Source organism: Megascapheus bottae, chromosome 18, assembly GCF_031878675.1.
Source record: "Megascapheus bottae isolate mThoBot1 chromosome 18, mThoBot2.hap1, whole genome shotgun sequence".
NCBI lineage: Eukaryota > Metazoa > Chordata > Mammalia > Rodentia > Geomyidae > Megascapheus > Megascapheus bottae.
The window spans coordinates 39676834-39690249 of record NC_143526.1 but is presented as its reverse complement, the minus strand read 5'-3'; the positions used below and the strand labels follow the sequence as shown (position 1 = coordinate 39690249).

Genomic DNA, 13416 nt, shown 5'->3' with positions numbered 1-13416 from the left:
CGCCCCTCAAACAAGCTGCATGGGGCCTGCCCTGTCCTCACTCCCAAGGCCTCCTATAAAAATTCCAGCTGCCTGGGTCTCCCCAAGACCATGAGCTCTGGGCAGTGCACCCACATCCCCCATAGGGAGGCTGGGCATACGCTGAATGGGGTCCTGGCTCTGGCTGGTACACACTGACCAGGACGCCTGCCCAGCCAGCTCCGTGTCCCCCACAGCAAGCTGCTCCACAGGAGGGACGGTGACAAGGTGGACGCCCAGGAGGAGAACTTCCTGCCGAAGTACCAGCGTGTGAAGGACCTGTGCCAGCGCGCCGAGTACCAGACAGCATGCGAGCAGCTAGGGCAGGTGAGGCATGGGCTGGCACCTTGGTTCCCCATGCACTGCCAGCTGTGGCACAGCAATGCCGATGGCACTTCCTGTCTCAGGCTGAGGTAGGAGAATCATTCTAGACGAGACCAAGAAGAAGCGCGGCCAGGGGGAGGCCACACATTGGGGTACTGGACGAGTGGCGAGGACTGTGGAAGGGGGAAGCTGAGGGAGGGGGCGGGCAGGACAGCGGCAGCGGGTGAGGTCCCAGGGGCAGAGAGAAGCTGGAACACACAGGGCCCAGGAGCTCACGTTCCAGGAGGTGGAGAAGGCTTTCAGTGGGAGCAGGTCACAGGTGCCCCGCGACGTGGATTTTAGATGCAGACCTGAGTGGCTAAGGCAGGGAGCGGGAGCCGCCATGGGCATCTTGGCTGGAGGACATGGCAGTGGAGGCTGCAGAGAGGGGTGGGCAGGGCAGCCAGGGCCTGACACCTGAGGCCCGACGTGCTTGCAGAAGTGGCAGTGTGTGGAGGACGCCTCGGGGAGACTGAAGCTACACAAGTGTAAGGGCCCCGTGAGGCTGGGCGGCGGCGCCCTCTCCAATGTGGTGCCCAGGTACTATGGGCAGAGCAGTGAGGCCTGCACGTGCGACGGCGGGGACAACCAGCTAGGCCTGGCTGGACGCAGGAAGAAGTTCTTCAAGAAGAGTAAGTGCCGCCCAGTAAAACCGTCCATCACCATTCACTGGCCCAGCCACACACCACACAAACCCCTCATCCGTGGCTTCCCTGTCCAATCCCAGAATTGCATGCCCAGGACAGGGGTAGCCCTTCCCTGCCCCCCAACCCAGCTGCCCCTCCCGGCACCCACAGAGTACAAGGCCAGCTATGCCCGGAATCGCTCCATCCGCTCAGTGGCTATCCAGGTGGGAGGCACCGTGTACCACGTGGGCCTGGACGATCCACCTCCACCCCGCAACCTTTCCAAGCGGCACTGGCCAGCGTTCCTGGAGGATCAGGAGGACAAGGACGCCGGGGGCTTCAGTGGCACTGGAGGACTCCCGGACTCCAACCCCATTAAAGTGACCCATCGGTGAGAGCTCAGAGGAGACCGAGAGGTGCAGGCTGGGCCCCAGAACTGGCTGCTGGCTCACTCCTTCTCTTTTGCAGGTGCTATATCCTCGAGAATGACACGGTCCAGTGTGACCTGGACCTGTACAAGTCCCTGCAGGCCTGGAAAGACCACAAGCTGCACATCGACCATGAGGTGCGCGGGCCAGCAGGGCCACGAGTGCTCTTGGGTACCGCAGGCTGGAGGCCGGGGCCTGCAGGCACCCATCCGACTCTCCTCCCACTGTCGTCCTGACAGCCACCCCACAGCTAGATTTCCACCAGCCTGGAGCTCTGTGGGCTCTCAGAGAGGAGGGAGTACTTTTTCTGTAGGGGGAAATGGGCTCCCTAGCCTTCTCTCACTTTCCTCCCTCAGATTGAGACCCTGCAAAACAAAATCAAGAACCTGAGAGAAGTCCGTGGTCACCTGAAGAGGAAGAGGCCAGAAGAATGTGACTGCCACAGGATCAGGTGCAGGGGCGGCAGAGGGGGCATTGTAAAGTCTGGCCTGGTGCCAGGAGCTTTTGGCTTGCATAGGGAGGGAGTGCTAGGCAGGCAGGGAACTGCCACTCCCTGTGGGATCAGTACCCCACAGAGCTTTGAGCAGAGCAGGAACCCCTAGAGGTCCTGTGCTCTCCTGACATGCAGGGGTGGGCGGGTCCTGTTGCAGTTACCACACCCAGCACAAAGGCCGCCTCAAGCACAAAGGCTCCAGTCTGCATCCTTTCCGGTAAGGGCGGTGCCCAGGAGGCCCCTGTAAGCTGAAGCACACGAGTTGGGGGGGAGGGGAGAAGGGGCCCCACCTCCCCTGAGAAGGCTGTGGCTGGATGGAGTGCCACAGCCCCCTCCGCAGGGCACGAGACAGGAGTTGCCAATCCCTCCCAGGTCCTGCCCCAGGGCTGCCTGGTGCAAGGACCCCTGGACCTGGGGCCCAGCCCTAGGGTGGAGAGTAAGAGCTGAGGCTGGGGTCACGCGTGGCTCTGGGTGCCCGCAGGAAGGGGCTACAGGAGAAAGACAAGGTATGGCTGCTGCGGGAACAGAAGCGCAAGAAGAAGCTGCGCAAGCTGCTGAAGCGGCTGCAGAACAATGACACGTGCAGCATGCCGGGCCTCACGTGCTTCACCCACGACAACCAACACTGGCAGACGGCGCCCCTCTGGACACGTAAGCAGGGGCAAGGGTGGGCATGGCCCAAGAGAAGCCCCCACCCCGAGCTGCCAAAGCTCGGACACAGGTGGCAGACACCAGGGTCCATGGCCCTGGCTTGTGGGCTGGCGGTGCCTCACGGAGCAGCTTCTCCCTGCGGGCACCCTCAGGCATGCTCTCTCTTCCCTCGGCAGTGGGGCCTTTCTGCGCATGCACCAGCGCCAACAACAACACCTACTGGTGCCTTAGGACCATCAACGAGACCCACAACTTCCTCTTCTGTGAGTTCGCCACCGGCTTCCTGGAATACTTTGACCTTAACACCGACCCCTACCAGGTAGGCCTGGCACCTGAGGAGACACGGCTGCCAGGAAGCCCCCTCACCTTGGGTCCCCAACACAGGAAGGGCACTGTGAAGCTGTCAGCTCTAGCAGTCCCGCGTGTGTGGCATTGTCCTGTCACCTCCCTCTGGCCTCGGGTCCACTCCCAGGAGCACCCCCGGGACCCAAGCCCTGCCCAGAGCTGGGGTAACATGGCCCACCCGTGGGGACCTTGACAGGCTCTGACCGGGGCAGATACTGTGTACTACTTCATACTGCCTCATCCGAATGAGCTTAAACCCCAGTATCCTCCTTCCCTAAAAAGGGTGACCATACATACAGATGGAAGTGGCCGGTGTTAGGTACCCCTGACTGACACTGCTCCCTGGCCAGGGCAGTCCCGGCGTGCCATCCTGCAGCGCCAGTGACCCTGGAACAGGGCCCATCTTATGGAAAAGCCTGAAAGGACCTGGGGAAATCTTGACTCGGATGTCAGCAGCTCTTGGCTGGTCTAGCCAGCCAGTATTGAGACAAGTTCAGCCTGCATTTTGCCAAAGCAGGAAGCAGAGGCCAATGACCAGAAAGCAGGCCTCTGGTAGCAGCTCCTAGGCTAGGCAAGGCCCAGGTCACCCCATCTGTCACCAGAGGCTGCTGTCCCAATAAGAGGGGTCATGAGGCCGTGAACAAAGGCTGCTGACAGCCCAAGGCTTGAAGGCCTTTTCCTTTTTTGGTTGATCATGGGACTTGAACTAGGTCCCTGAGCTCTGCTCAAGGCTAGCATTCTACCATGTTAAGCTCTATTTCCAGTTTTATGGTGGTTATTTGGAGATAGTCTCGTGGACTTTCCTGCCCAGGCTGGCTTTGAACTGTCATTCTCAGGTGTCAGTCTCCTGAGTGGTTAGGGTTACAGGTGTGAACAAACGATCAGCACTCGACTTTCAAGGCCTTTTCTCTCCAAGCTCCACTAGTCTGCTGAGCAGTGACTCCAGAGGTCTGCCATGTGTTTCTGTCTTTTGGTTCTGGTACTGGGGCGTGAGTGCTAGCTTCACGTTTCTGCTCAAGGCTGGCACTTGTATCACTTGAGCTGCACCCCCAGCTCTGGCTTTTTGCCAGAGACATCCTTTGTTAAAGGCCTTCCTTTTGCCAAGCAGCTGATGAATGCAGTGGACACACTGGACAGGGGAGTCCTCAACCAGCTGCACGTGCAGCTCATGGAGCTGCGGAGCTGCAAGGGGTACAAGCAGTGCAACCCACGGACCCGGAACTTGGATCTGGGTGAGTCCTTGCCCGAGTGAACCCTGGAATGCCCACAGGGAGGGCCTTAGGAGTAATGTCTGCCACAAGAGTGCACCCCCAATCCCCAGGAGTTCCATGCTTCAAAACAGACCATGTGGAAAGGTGACAGGCAGGCATGTAAGCTCATACATGTAATCTTAGCTACTCAGGATGATTGTGGTCCAAGACCTATTTGGGCAAGAAGTCATGAAAAGACTAAAGTTGTGGTTCACTTGGTAGAGCACCAGCTGAGCAAGCGTAGTGAACCCCCAGTACCTCCCAGAAGTCTGTAAGTTCGTGGTTCTCATGCCATATTCTACACGCAGCTGTTGCTAATTTGCTCATTCTTCCCTCCCACTCCCCCCAGGACTTAAAGACAGAGGAAGCTACGAGCAGTACAGGTATTGAGTTTCGTATTAAACAAACAGCCCTTCCTCAGCCCTGCACGGCCACCATGAGAGCTGTCCCCTTATCACCTTCCTGTGTGGGTGCTGGGGGTGTGGTGATGGTTAACCTTCTTTCTCCTTTTGATGCCCAGGCAGTTTCAGCGTCGAAAATGGCCAGAAATGAAGAGACCTTCTTCCAAGTCACTGTGAGTAGAGGAACCCGCGTACAGATCCTTGACTTCCTTTTGCAGGGATCTCTGTGCTTCTCGTTGCCCCTCTATTCCCATGACAAGGTGGACGCCGCGCGGTTCCTACTTTAGATTTAACATTCTATACTCTATCCAACACATTGCTGTTTCCCCTAACAATCTGTGCTTCATACACCTGAACTAAGACTTATCAGTCCCCCGTCACCTGGAAGGCTCCAGCTGCAGATGCAGCAATGCATGCCATGAGCACGGCTTCCTTGTGGGGCTTCCAAAATACCTGTACCATGCACTCTCTTCCCCGGCTGGAAAGACACTGCCAGCCACCTGAGGAAGCTCATCTCATTCCTGAAGTGATCGGTTCCCTACAAGAGTGAGAGGTGCAAGGTGCTAGATCTTTTAGTTCACCCCCAAATCCAAAAATGTAGATGTGTGTGGGAACTGGGTATGAGGGGAAATGGGCCTGGGCTTGAGTGCAGGGCGTCATCTCATGCCTAGGCAGGTGCCCTATCACCCGAGCCTGACATGTCAGCAAATCAAACCCGCAAGGAGTTGCCACCGGCCACCTTCTTATTTCCCCCCCTTCATGCATACAAATCTGTATGACTAACAGGACAGTAATAATGGACTAGCTAAAATTTTCTGGTGTTCTACATCCTCCTCAGGCACTATTCTATCAAAATTCTTTACTACCACCTTGGCCAGCCAGTAAGGGGCAGGTGAGCAATTGAGAATTGAGTCCATCAGGGAAGCAACTCTGTTCTGAGTGACCCAGAGATAAACCTTTTCAGGAGCCAAGCTGACATAGTTCTAGAACTGATTAAGAAATCCTAAACGGGAGCCAGGAGTTTGGCCTAGTGGTAGAGTGCTTGCCTAGCATGCACGAAGACCCGGGTTTGATTCCTCAGTACCACATACCTAGAAAAAAGCCTGAAGTGGTGCTGAAGCTCAAGTGTAGCCTTAAGAAAGTCCAAGGACAGTGCTCATGCCCTGATTTCAAGTCCAGGAATGGCAAAAAAAAAAAAAAAAATCCTAAACATAGCTGGGCACCAGTGGCTCACATCTGTCATCCTAGCTACTCACAAGGCTGAGATCTGAGGATGGAAGTTCAAAGCCAGCCTGGGCAGTAAAGTCCATGAGTCTCTTATCTCCAATAAACCACTGCAAAAGCCAGAAGCAGTGCTTTGGCTTAAGTGGTACACTGCTAGCATTGAGCAAAAGAAACTCAAGGACAGTACCCAGGCCCTGGAGATTCAAAGCCCAGAACCAACATGAAAAAACAACAACAACAAAAAAATCTAAGTAGCATGATAACCAAAGGCTGAAATATCTGTTGTGCTTTATAGGGGACAACTGTGGGAAGGCTGGGAAGGCTAAGAAGCAAGAGGTGGACTACCAAGACCAGAGGCCTCACCTGGCTGGACAGGCCACAAGACCCATGCAATTCACAGCAGACCTGGGCGGAGGCCCCAAAGTCTGAGACTCAGACAGCCTGCTTCAGTCAGTGTGGACATCCTGGAGGACCACTGTCAGGAGCAGAGATTTCAGGAAGCCCACTCTGCCGGGGCTTTGCTTTGGATTATACCTCAGCAGCTGCACAATGAATTTTCATATCAAAGTCACCACTAGCTCTCTCTGAGAGGCTCACAAGGGAATGGAGAGATTTTCATTGAGGCTCCCCCCAGGGGTGAAAAGTCATGGAATCCAAATTCTAAGGGAAGACAGCCCCGTTTAACTCATCTCCCTGTTGCACTTCATCACAAAAAAAGGAACTGAAGAGGAGGATGGGCAGATCACGGATGCTGGAAGCAGCACGGAGAGCTTGGAGATGAAATGAGCACAAAAAACATGACGTTTATCTACCCCGCCACCCTGGCTGCCTCCAAGGAAGCTGCCTTTACTGTATATATGTGACTATTTACATGGGACCAACACGGGATTTCCTACCAGATCCTCTTAACAGTTTCTGAACAGTTCCTGTTCCAGACAGGCGGTGTCACTCTGTAAGCGCTCTGTGCAGGGCCAGGGTGGAGAGCAAAGCCCTGGCGCTGTGGACGCTGTTCACACCAGACACCTCCCAGCACTCATCCCTGTGTCCAGCTCAGAACTGACATTTTGTAAGGTACTGGAAAGAAACCAAGTTAATGTATGTCTCACGTTTTAATGACATTGTATTTGTAAAGCAATTTTGTAGTGTAAGTACTGTCCTATAGTGTTCAAAATCCCAGCCAATGACCAGCAGTCAGTATGAAGAAACCTTGGGATTTTGTAAAAGGCCATTCTTGGGAGTTTTTGCTGTCTTTGCTTTTTTTCCTTCAAGAAAGTAACAATCATCATTTTTTGGAATGTGATGCCTTCAGTGTAGAGGATTTTTAAGATGAACAGATAGTTAAGAGATTAATTGACTAAAGTTTACCATACAACCTCACAAATGAGTCTCAAGCTAGACCAGCTCCAAGCCTTCATTTTGGAGCCACATTACTCAACTGCAAAACAGTTCCCCCTGGCCACACCTTAGCTAGCTACCTGCCTAGAAGGCAGTTTAACCTGGTATAGCAGGTTGCGAGGGTTACAGAGGGGAGGAAAAGGAATTTGCTTTAGCAATGACGACCTGTGTAGCAGGTAGTATGTCCTGGCACAGGAGGTTGTGAGGATTCTAGATGGGGGGGGGGGAAGAGGAGGAGGAGGAGGAGGAGGAGGAGGAGGAGGAGGAGGAGGAGGAGGAAGAGGAGTTCACCACTAGTTCAAGAGATCTCTCAACCCAAGTTCCCAGGTTCTCATGCTCATGTAGCACTGACCCAAACAGGCCCAGCCCCTAGGGAGAAAGGTTATTTTAATATCACAGAAATGCTGTAATTTAAAATAGGCTACTTGAAACTCCTTTTACCTTTAAGCCAATAGTGATGAGAAAGAGGAAAAATCATGCTCTTGGGCTCCAATGTTAAATAGAAACCTTTATTTACAAGGACATCCAAAATGGTCAGAAAAACAGTCACAGATTACTCCCCCAGCTCATCAATCATCCTGCATGGCCCAAATTCTTTGCAGTGTGAAGAATGACTTCCATTTTAAGCAACACTTAATGTAAACTTGATTGAACCCAAATTCATTCTTAGTAATAGTGTAAGTTAATTCCTGAGAATTTAAATATTGCTCAGAATGACATTTCCATCTTCTTCAGACGCAATGTATTAGAAAGGAAGAGAGAAAGGAGAAAAGGAAAAAAAGACAACACCTTCCTGTTAACAACTTCCCTGGAGTTGCACACAGCTTGTGTTCCTCTGCTGTTAGGATCAGTTTCCCCTCCCTTCAGCTTTTGCTGCTTAGGAACAAAACGCCCAACTTCCACATATGACAGGAAGCCCGCCGCCACATGGACACACATGGACAGCAGGCAATCCTATTTACTTTCCAGCTGCACCAACATCTGGATGAAAACTTCAAGCATCAAACAGCTACCTTCCATAGTCTCTGCCCCCTTAGGTGTCTAAGGGACTGGGTTCTAGTATGCACCCCTTCTAATCCACATGCCCAGTCACATCATTTGCACCTCCACAATGAGCAGAAACATGTAGCTCCTTAATATCATTTTGATCTTCATAAAATATATTTTTATTTATATATCTTTGGATTCAGCAAAGAAAAAGTAGGTACTGGAAATATCCCACATTCTAAAAGCAGATGAAAAGATTACTTATACCGTTCACCCAACAAATACCTCAGTTTACACAGGGGTGGATGTGAGGAGAGATGGGCAGAGTACAGAGAAAGTTACCCAAACAAGGTGAACAGGCTCCAAGTAAAAACAAATTAGCCGCAGACTGCATCTATTAAAGAAAATAAAAATCTTGAGTTTGCACCAGTAAAATCAACAAGTATAAAATATAAAAACTTACGATAAACTTCATTTTCCCCCATACAAAAAAGTGGGTGCTGCCACCTTCCATTTGGCCTAGAGTTAGGACTGAGGAAGAAGAATCACAGGTTTTTGGGTGACTAAGGAAGGCAAATGCACCCTTCCCTTCCCCCCAACCCCACAGGTCAGGGAGGAAGGCTGAGCTGAGCTGTGTCCCACCAGCCTCCATGAGGAGAAGGCATGGTCAGAAAAGCACAGGCCAGCACAAGAGCAGTTCTGGATCTACCATGAGAGATCTGCTGAGGCTGGGGCAGTGGGAGGAGGCAAACTCACGAGGCTGCACACACCAATGGATAAATAAAATCCACTCTAGTGGTGATTCTGGAAATACGGACTTCACTTGTTAAGCTTGTCAGAGAAATGAAATCAGCTTACATTCTGAGACATCTAGAAAGACTAAATGGTGAAATTTTTAAAAGTTAACTAAGATCTTGGTTCTTACTAGAAAATGGCACCAATGCTAAGAGAGACACCTGATATTTACAGATATTCTAAAAGCCCAGCTTCATACAACTGTTTGAATCTAATTACCCAGATAAAGGTTCCCCCACTACAAGCCCACTAGAATGGGTGGCCCAGAAAGAGGAAATGGAGGGGTGGAGAAAGAGGACTGGTGGCTCTGGGTGCTGAGCCCTGGTGGGAAGAAACAACACAACGCTATATGGACATGGACATGGATAGCCACATAAGTAGAGTGACCAAGACAACGGGGTAGATTCCACCTGGCGATTTCCACATAAATGAGATCTCACTCTTAAACTGGAAAGTAACTCACTTAGGGACTGCGTAAACCCAAAAGATTAGCTTTGATCAAATTATTTCCTTAATCTCTATTTTTTATTTTTAACTTCATTTCCCCATATCTATTCTTTCCCTCCAAACTTAACAAAGTACTTCATTCTCTGGAAGAGGAATTTTCAAGAATTTTAAATGCTTCCATCTAAACAAATGATCTCTAAAAAAAAGCATTTAGGATCTGAGGATACTGATTTAAAGCCAGCCCAGACAGAACAAATTCCAACCACCCCCAAACCGGAAGTGGCACTGGCTCAAGTGGTAAAGCGCTAACCTTGAGCACAAAGAGGCTCAGGAATAGTGCCTAGGCCCTGAGTTCAAGCCCCACAACCGATGGGGGGAAAAATGGATATCAAGAAATTGGAAAGTGAGGCCAAGGCTGGAAAAGCTGTGGACACCAAGCCTCCCCTGGCCAGGAGATCAAGGAGCAAAGCTTGTCACCTCAGCACACTCGGCTTACTGAAACTGACAATGTTAAATAGCTTCATGAACTCTGTAAAAATGAGCTGATGTGACCTACAAAAAAGGTATATACATATTTTACATAATACAATATCTTAAAGGTTGTATTTACAAAAAAAATTATTCACAGAAACACTGCGAAATTCTGATTCAGAATGCAGTACCTGGCCTTGGGTTTTCAGTTTATTTTTTAAAAGCATTATTGCTCTACCATATAGGCAAAGGGTGACACCAGTATTTCTTTATTTTAGACGTTTCAAATCATGGCTCTTGTCCAACAGGTAAGTACTGACAAAAACCAGTGGCTCACCACTCCTCAAGACCTCAAGAATATTGCATTGTATCCATTATTTTTTAAATAAAGTGCACTCAGCTGCACGTCAGCATGTGAAAAATTTGCCACTGCTGCAATTAAACACTGTCATCTCATTTCCCTTCTGCCAAGCCGTTTGACTTCAAAGACAAGTTCTAGGTGTTTCAGGGCCTGAGGGCTTAATGAAAACCTACATGGGGAGGAGTCCTAAAACAGCTAGAGACAGCACTCAACACCACTGATAAAGGACGAGAACATGGAAATGCCTACGCCACCGCATGAAAGGGCAGTCACAGACCTACTTGATAGAAACCAAAACACTGAAGGCTAGGCCTACGCTGTCAGACTGCTCCTAGGGACACCCTTGCCCAAACAACACTTATTTCAAAGACTCTGGCTAGCAAGGCAGAAGGAAGTGACATGGGAGACTGTTGTGATCAGGAACTTCCTTCTCTCCTGAATCCACACTGCTATGAGGCAGAAGGCTGACAACACTGCTTTGGAACACCAGACAAGGTGTTCCAGACAAGGAGGGAAACAGGTAGATACTGGGCTTGACTTGAGATCCAGTCCTCATCCAGTCCTGCTCCAGCGGGATCACTTGGAAGATTGTAATAAAGCTCCAGGCTGGCTGGTGCTTCCCAGCAGCACGCATCACCTCCTGATGGCCCTGCAGTGTCCTTGGGCAGTGGCTTCCTTAGAGGTCCCAGTGTAGAGAGGTCAGCAGTACTTCTGTTAGAAACCAGAAAACCTGGGTAAAATACATTCAACACAACAGAGAAAACCTACACCTAGCATGGGGGTTGCCAGTGTCCTCGTGGCTCAGGGCCTCCAGACTTTTCTGTCACACAGATCTAGACCCACGTTCAAAGTCCTTCCTAGGACCTTTAGATGATAGTAGGGGCCTTGGTTCTCTGCAGAGGAAGCAAAACGTCTTAAGAGGGAAGGAACTGCCCCATACCTGGTCAGGACCCGTGGGCATGCCGGACATGGGCATGGAGTTCATGCTCATCTGTCCCAGGTGGCTGCTGCTGCCGTTCACGTGCACCATGCTGTATGCAGCGGCAGGACCTCCCTGGTGGGCAAACTGCTGCTGCGGGAAAGCACTGGGAAGAGAGCAGCAAATGAGAAGAGCACACACAGGGCCAGACACAGTTCTATCCCCACACATAAGCAGAAACAGAAAACTTGTGCCTTCTACTCTATGGCTGTCTACACTCCACACTTTAACCAACACGAGCACACTCGCCCCACGGCGTGCCACACATCCCACTTTCAACAGGAACTCAGACCATGTGATCTCTCTATGCACTAGTGTGACTGCATTTCTGGCATTAGGATGTCAGTCATCTTTACCTGTTCCTGGCCAGGTTTGCGGACGGCCACCCCTTCATTTCTGAGGACTGGTACATGGGTGCAGTCTGGGGGTGCTGCATCATGGGGTTCTGAGAGGGAGCCATCCTTGATGACATCATCACATTAGGGGGACTAGACACTCGGCCAAAGGCTGGATCTGGCTGTTGACCCATTCCTTAAAAAAAAAAAAAAAACAAAACAAAACTGCTATGCTCAAACACTACCAACCTGGAACCTCAAGGTTTCCACAGCAGCCTCTGCTCTTTGCAGAAAAAAGGTGGGAAAGAGTATTAAATATAGTATTAAAGTAGTAGCAAAGCTGGGTGCTGATAGCTTACTCCTGTAATCTTAGCTACTCAGGAGTTTAAGATCTAAGAATCGTGGTTCAAAACCAGCTCAGACAGAAAAGTCCATGAGACTCCAATTAACTACCAGAAAACGAGAAGGGGCACTGTGGTTCAAAGTGGTAGAACACTAGCCTTGAGCAAAAGAGCTCAGGGACAGTGCCCAGATCCTGAGTTCAAGCCCCATGAATGACAAGAAAGAAAGTAGTAGTAGTACAAAAGCTGTCTTTCAATTCTTGATTCTGACCAAGATGACAGGTTAAGCCAAATATGACAGAATGGTACCCTATCAAGGTACCACTGCACTCAAAAGCACTTCCCATCACTGACCCTCTGATGAAGGCAGAAGCCACTGTTCCCAGTGAGCTAGGATAAACCATGACACTCCTAATCCCTAACATGTCCCTGGAAACTTTCAAAGCCCACCCGGTATATCGCTCTCATGATTTAACAAATGTTCAGTGACTCATCATACCAACACATGTAAGGGGTTGGGGAAGAACTTCATAATCTGTCTCCTAAATGAGGTAGTTACCTGAAAATATGACAGACTATTTGCCTCAATTTCCTGGGTTGAGCAGCAACCCTTTTTGTTTTCCATCATTATTGATTACGTTTACTTCCCTTGTGAAACAACAAGCTAGAGCAATAGTGTTCGATCTTTTACACAAAACAGGCCTAGTGAAGAGACACCCTTAGTTATGGAACTTGGAGGAGGGCACATTCAGCCAAGTTTACCATAATTTGGTGGATATGGAAACTGCTGTGGCTGTGCTTGTGGCATTGCAGGTCCTGGCAAAACTCCATCCATGCTGGGGGAGGCAGTGACATTTGGGGGTGGACTGAAGGTCTGGCTTTGCTGCTGTTGCTGCTGCTGCTGCTGTTGCTGCGTCATCATCATCGTCACCCTCTGTTGTCGGAAGTGATGACTTAGCAGCTCTCTGCTGCGCTGAGCGACCATCTGGGCATTTAGAAAACCCTGCTAATGCCCAAAAAAGAACAGTTACACATGTAGAGAACAGCCAGTTCCGTGCCAACAGTACCCACAACACTCCAGTAGCCTTTCTTTGTAATTAAGAGAAAAGGGATATATATGCGCAATCCTTTATGATAAAGGCTGCCTGAGCCCGACATACTGGCACACACTCAGACCCAGCACTTAGAAGGCTAGGAAGAACGGGGGAGTGCCTAAGCTTAGAGTTTAAGGCCAGCTGAGCAACAGTGAAACTCTTGTAAAAGAGAACAAGGGCAGCACTAAGAATCTGTTGTGGTGGAGGAGGGGGGAACACTCACCTCCCCCATTTAGAGCTACACTCGGATAAGCAAGGCCCTCAGATGATCTGGTGATCCTTAAATATCCTGGGTGTAAAGAACAAAGCTATCTGGGAGATAGGACAGTTCAGGTGGTAGGACCAAAGACTATCTTAGCTACTCAGGAGGCCACAGTTCAGAGAAGGCCCAGGCACTAAAGTCTGAGAGACT

The 13416-nt window shown here is 50.5% G+C and overlaps 2 protein-coding genes across 6 annotated transcripts in view; one reads left to right on the top strand and one right to left on the bottom strand.

Annotated features, from left to right (window-relative positions):
• Sulf2 (sulfatase 2) overlaps positions 1-6579 on the top strand; it is a 53859-nt gene extending 47280 nt beyond the window's left edge. The window contains exons 10-21 of the mRNA XM_090352493.1: positions 216-345; positions 821-1013; positions 1179-1398; positions 1476-1572; positions 1792-1886; positions 2086-2145; positions 2410-2579; positions 2756-2898; positions 4033-4156; positions 4524-4557; positions 4695-4748; positions 6095-6579. Coding sequence (XP_090208619.1) covers positions 216-345; positions 821-1013; positions 1179-1398; positions 1476-1572; positions 1792-1886; positions 2086-2145; positions 2410-2579; positions 2756-2898; positions 4033-4156; positions 4524-4557; positions 4695-4748; positions 6095-6125 — 1351 coding nt within the window. The 3' untranslated portion in view covers positions 6126-6579. The remainder of the gene's footprint in view (positions 1-215; positions 346-820; positions 1014-1178; positions 1399-1475; positions 1573-1791; positions 1887-2085; positions 2146-2409; positions 2580-2755; positions 2899-4032; positions 4157-4523; positions 4558-4694; positions 4749-6094) is intronic.
• Positions 6580-7969: 1390 nt separating this feature from the next.
• Positions 7970-13416, bottom strand: part of Ncoa3 (nuclear receptor coactivator 3) — an 81616-nt gene continuing 76169 nt past the window's right edge. For 4 of the 5 annotated variants that reach the window (XM_090352488.1, XM_090352489.1, XM_090352490.1 and 1 more), the window contains 4 exons: positions 12673-12916; positions 11591-11765; positions 11196-11340; positions 7970-10966 (listed from right to left, as the gene is read on the bottom strand). In XM_090352488.1, the coding sequence (XP_090208614.1) occupies positions 10955-10966; positions 11196-11340; positions 11591-11765; positions 12673-12916 (576 nt within the window). In that variant the 3' untranslated portion in view covers positions 7970-10954. The remainder of the gene's footprint in view (positions 10967-11195; positions 11341-11590; positions 11766-12672; positions 12917-13416) is intronic. The other variant, XM_090352492.1, reaches the window with a different exon arrangement.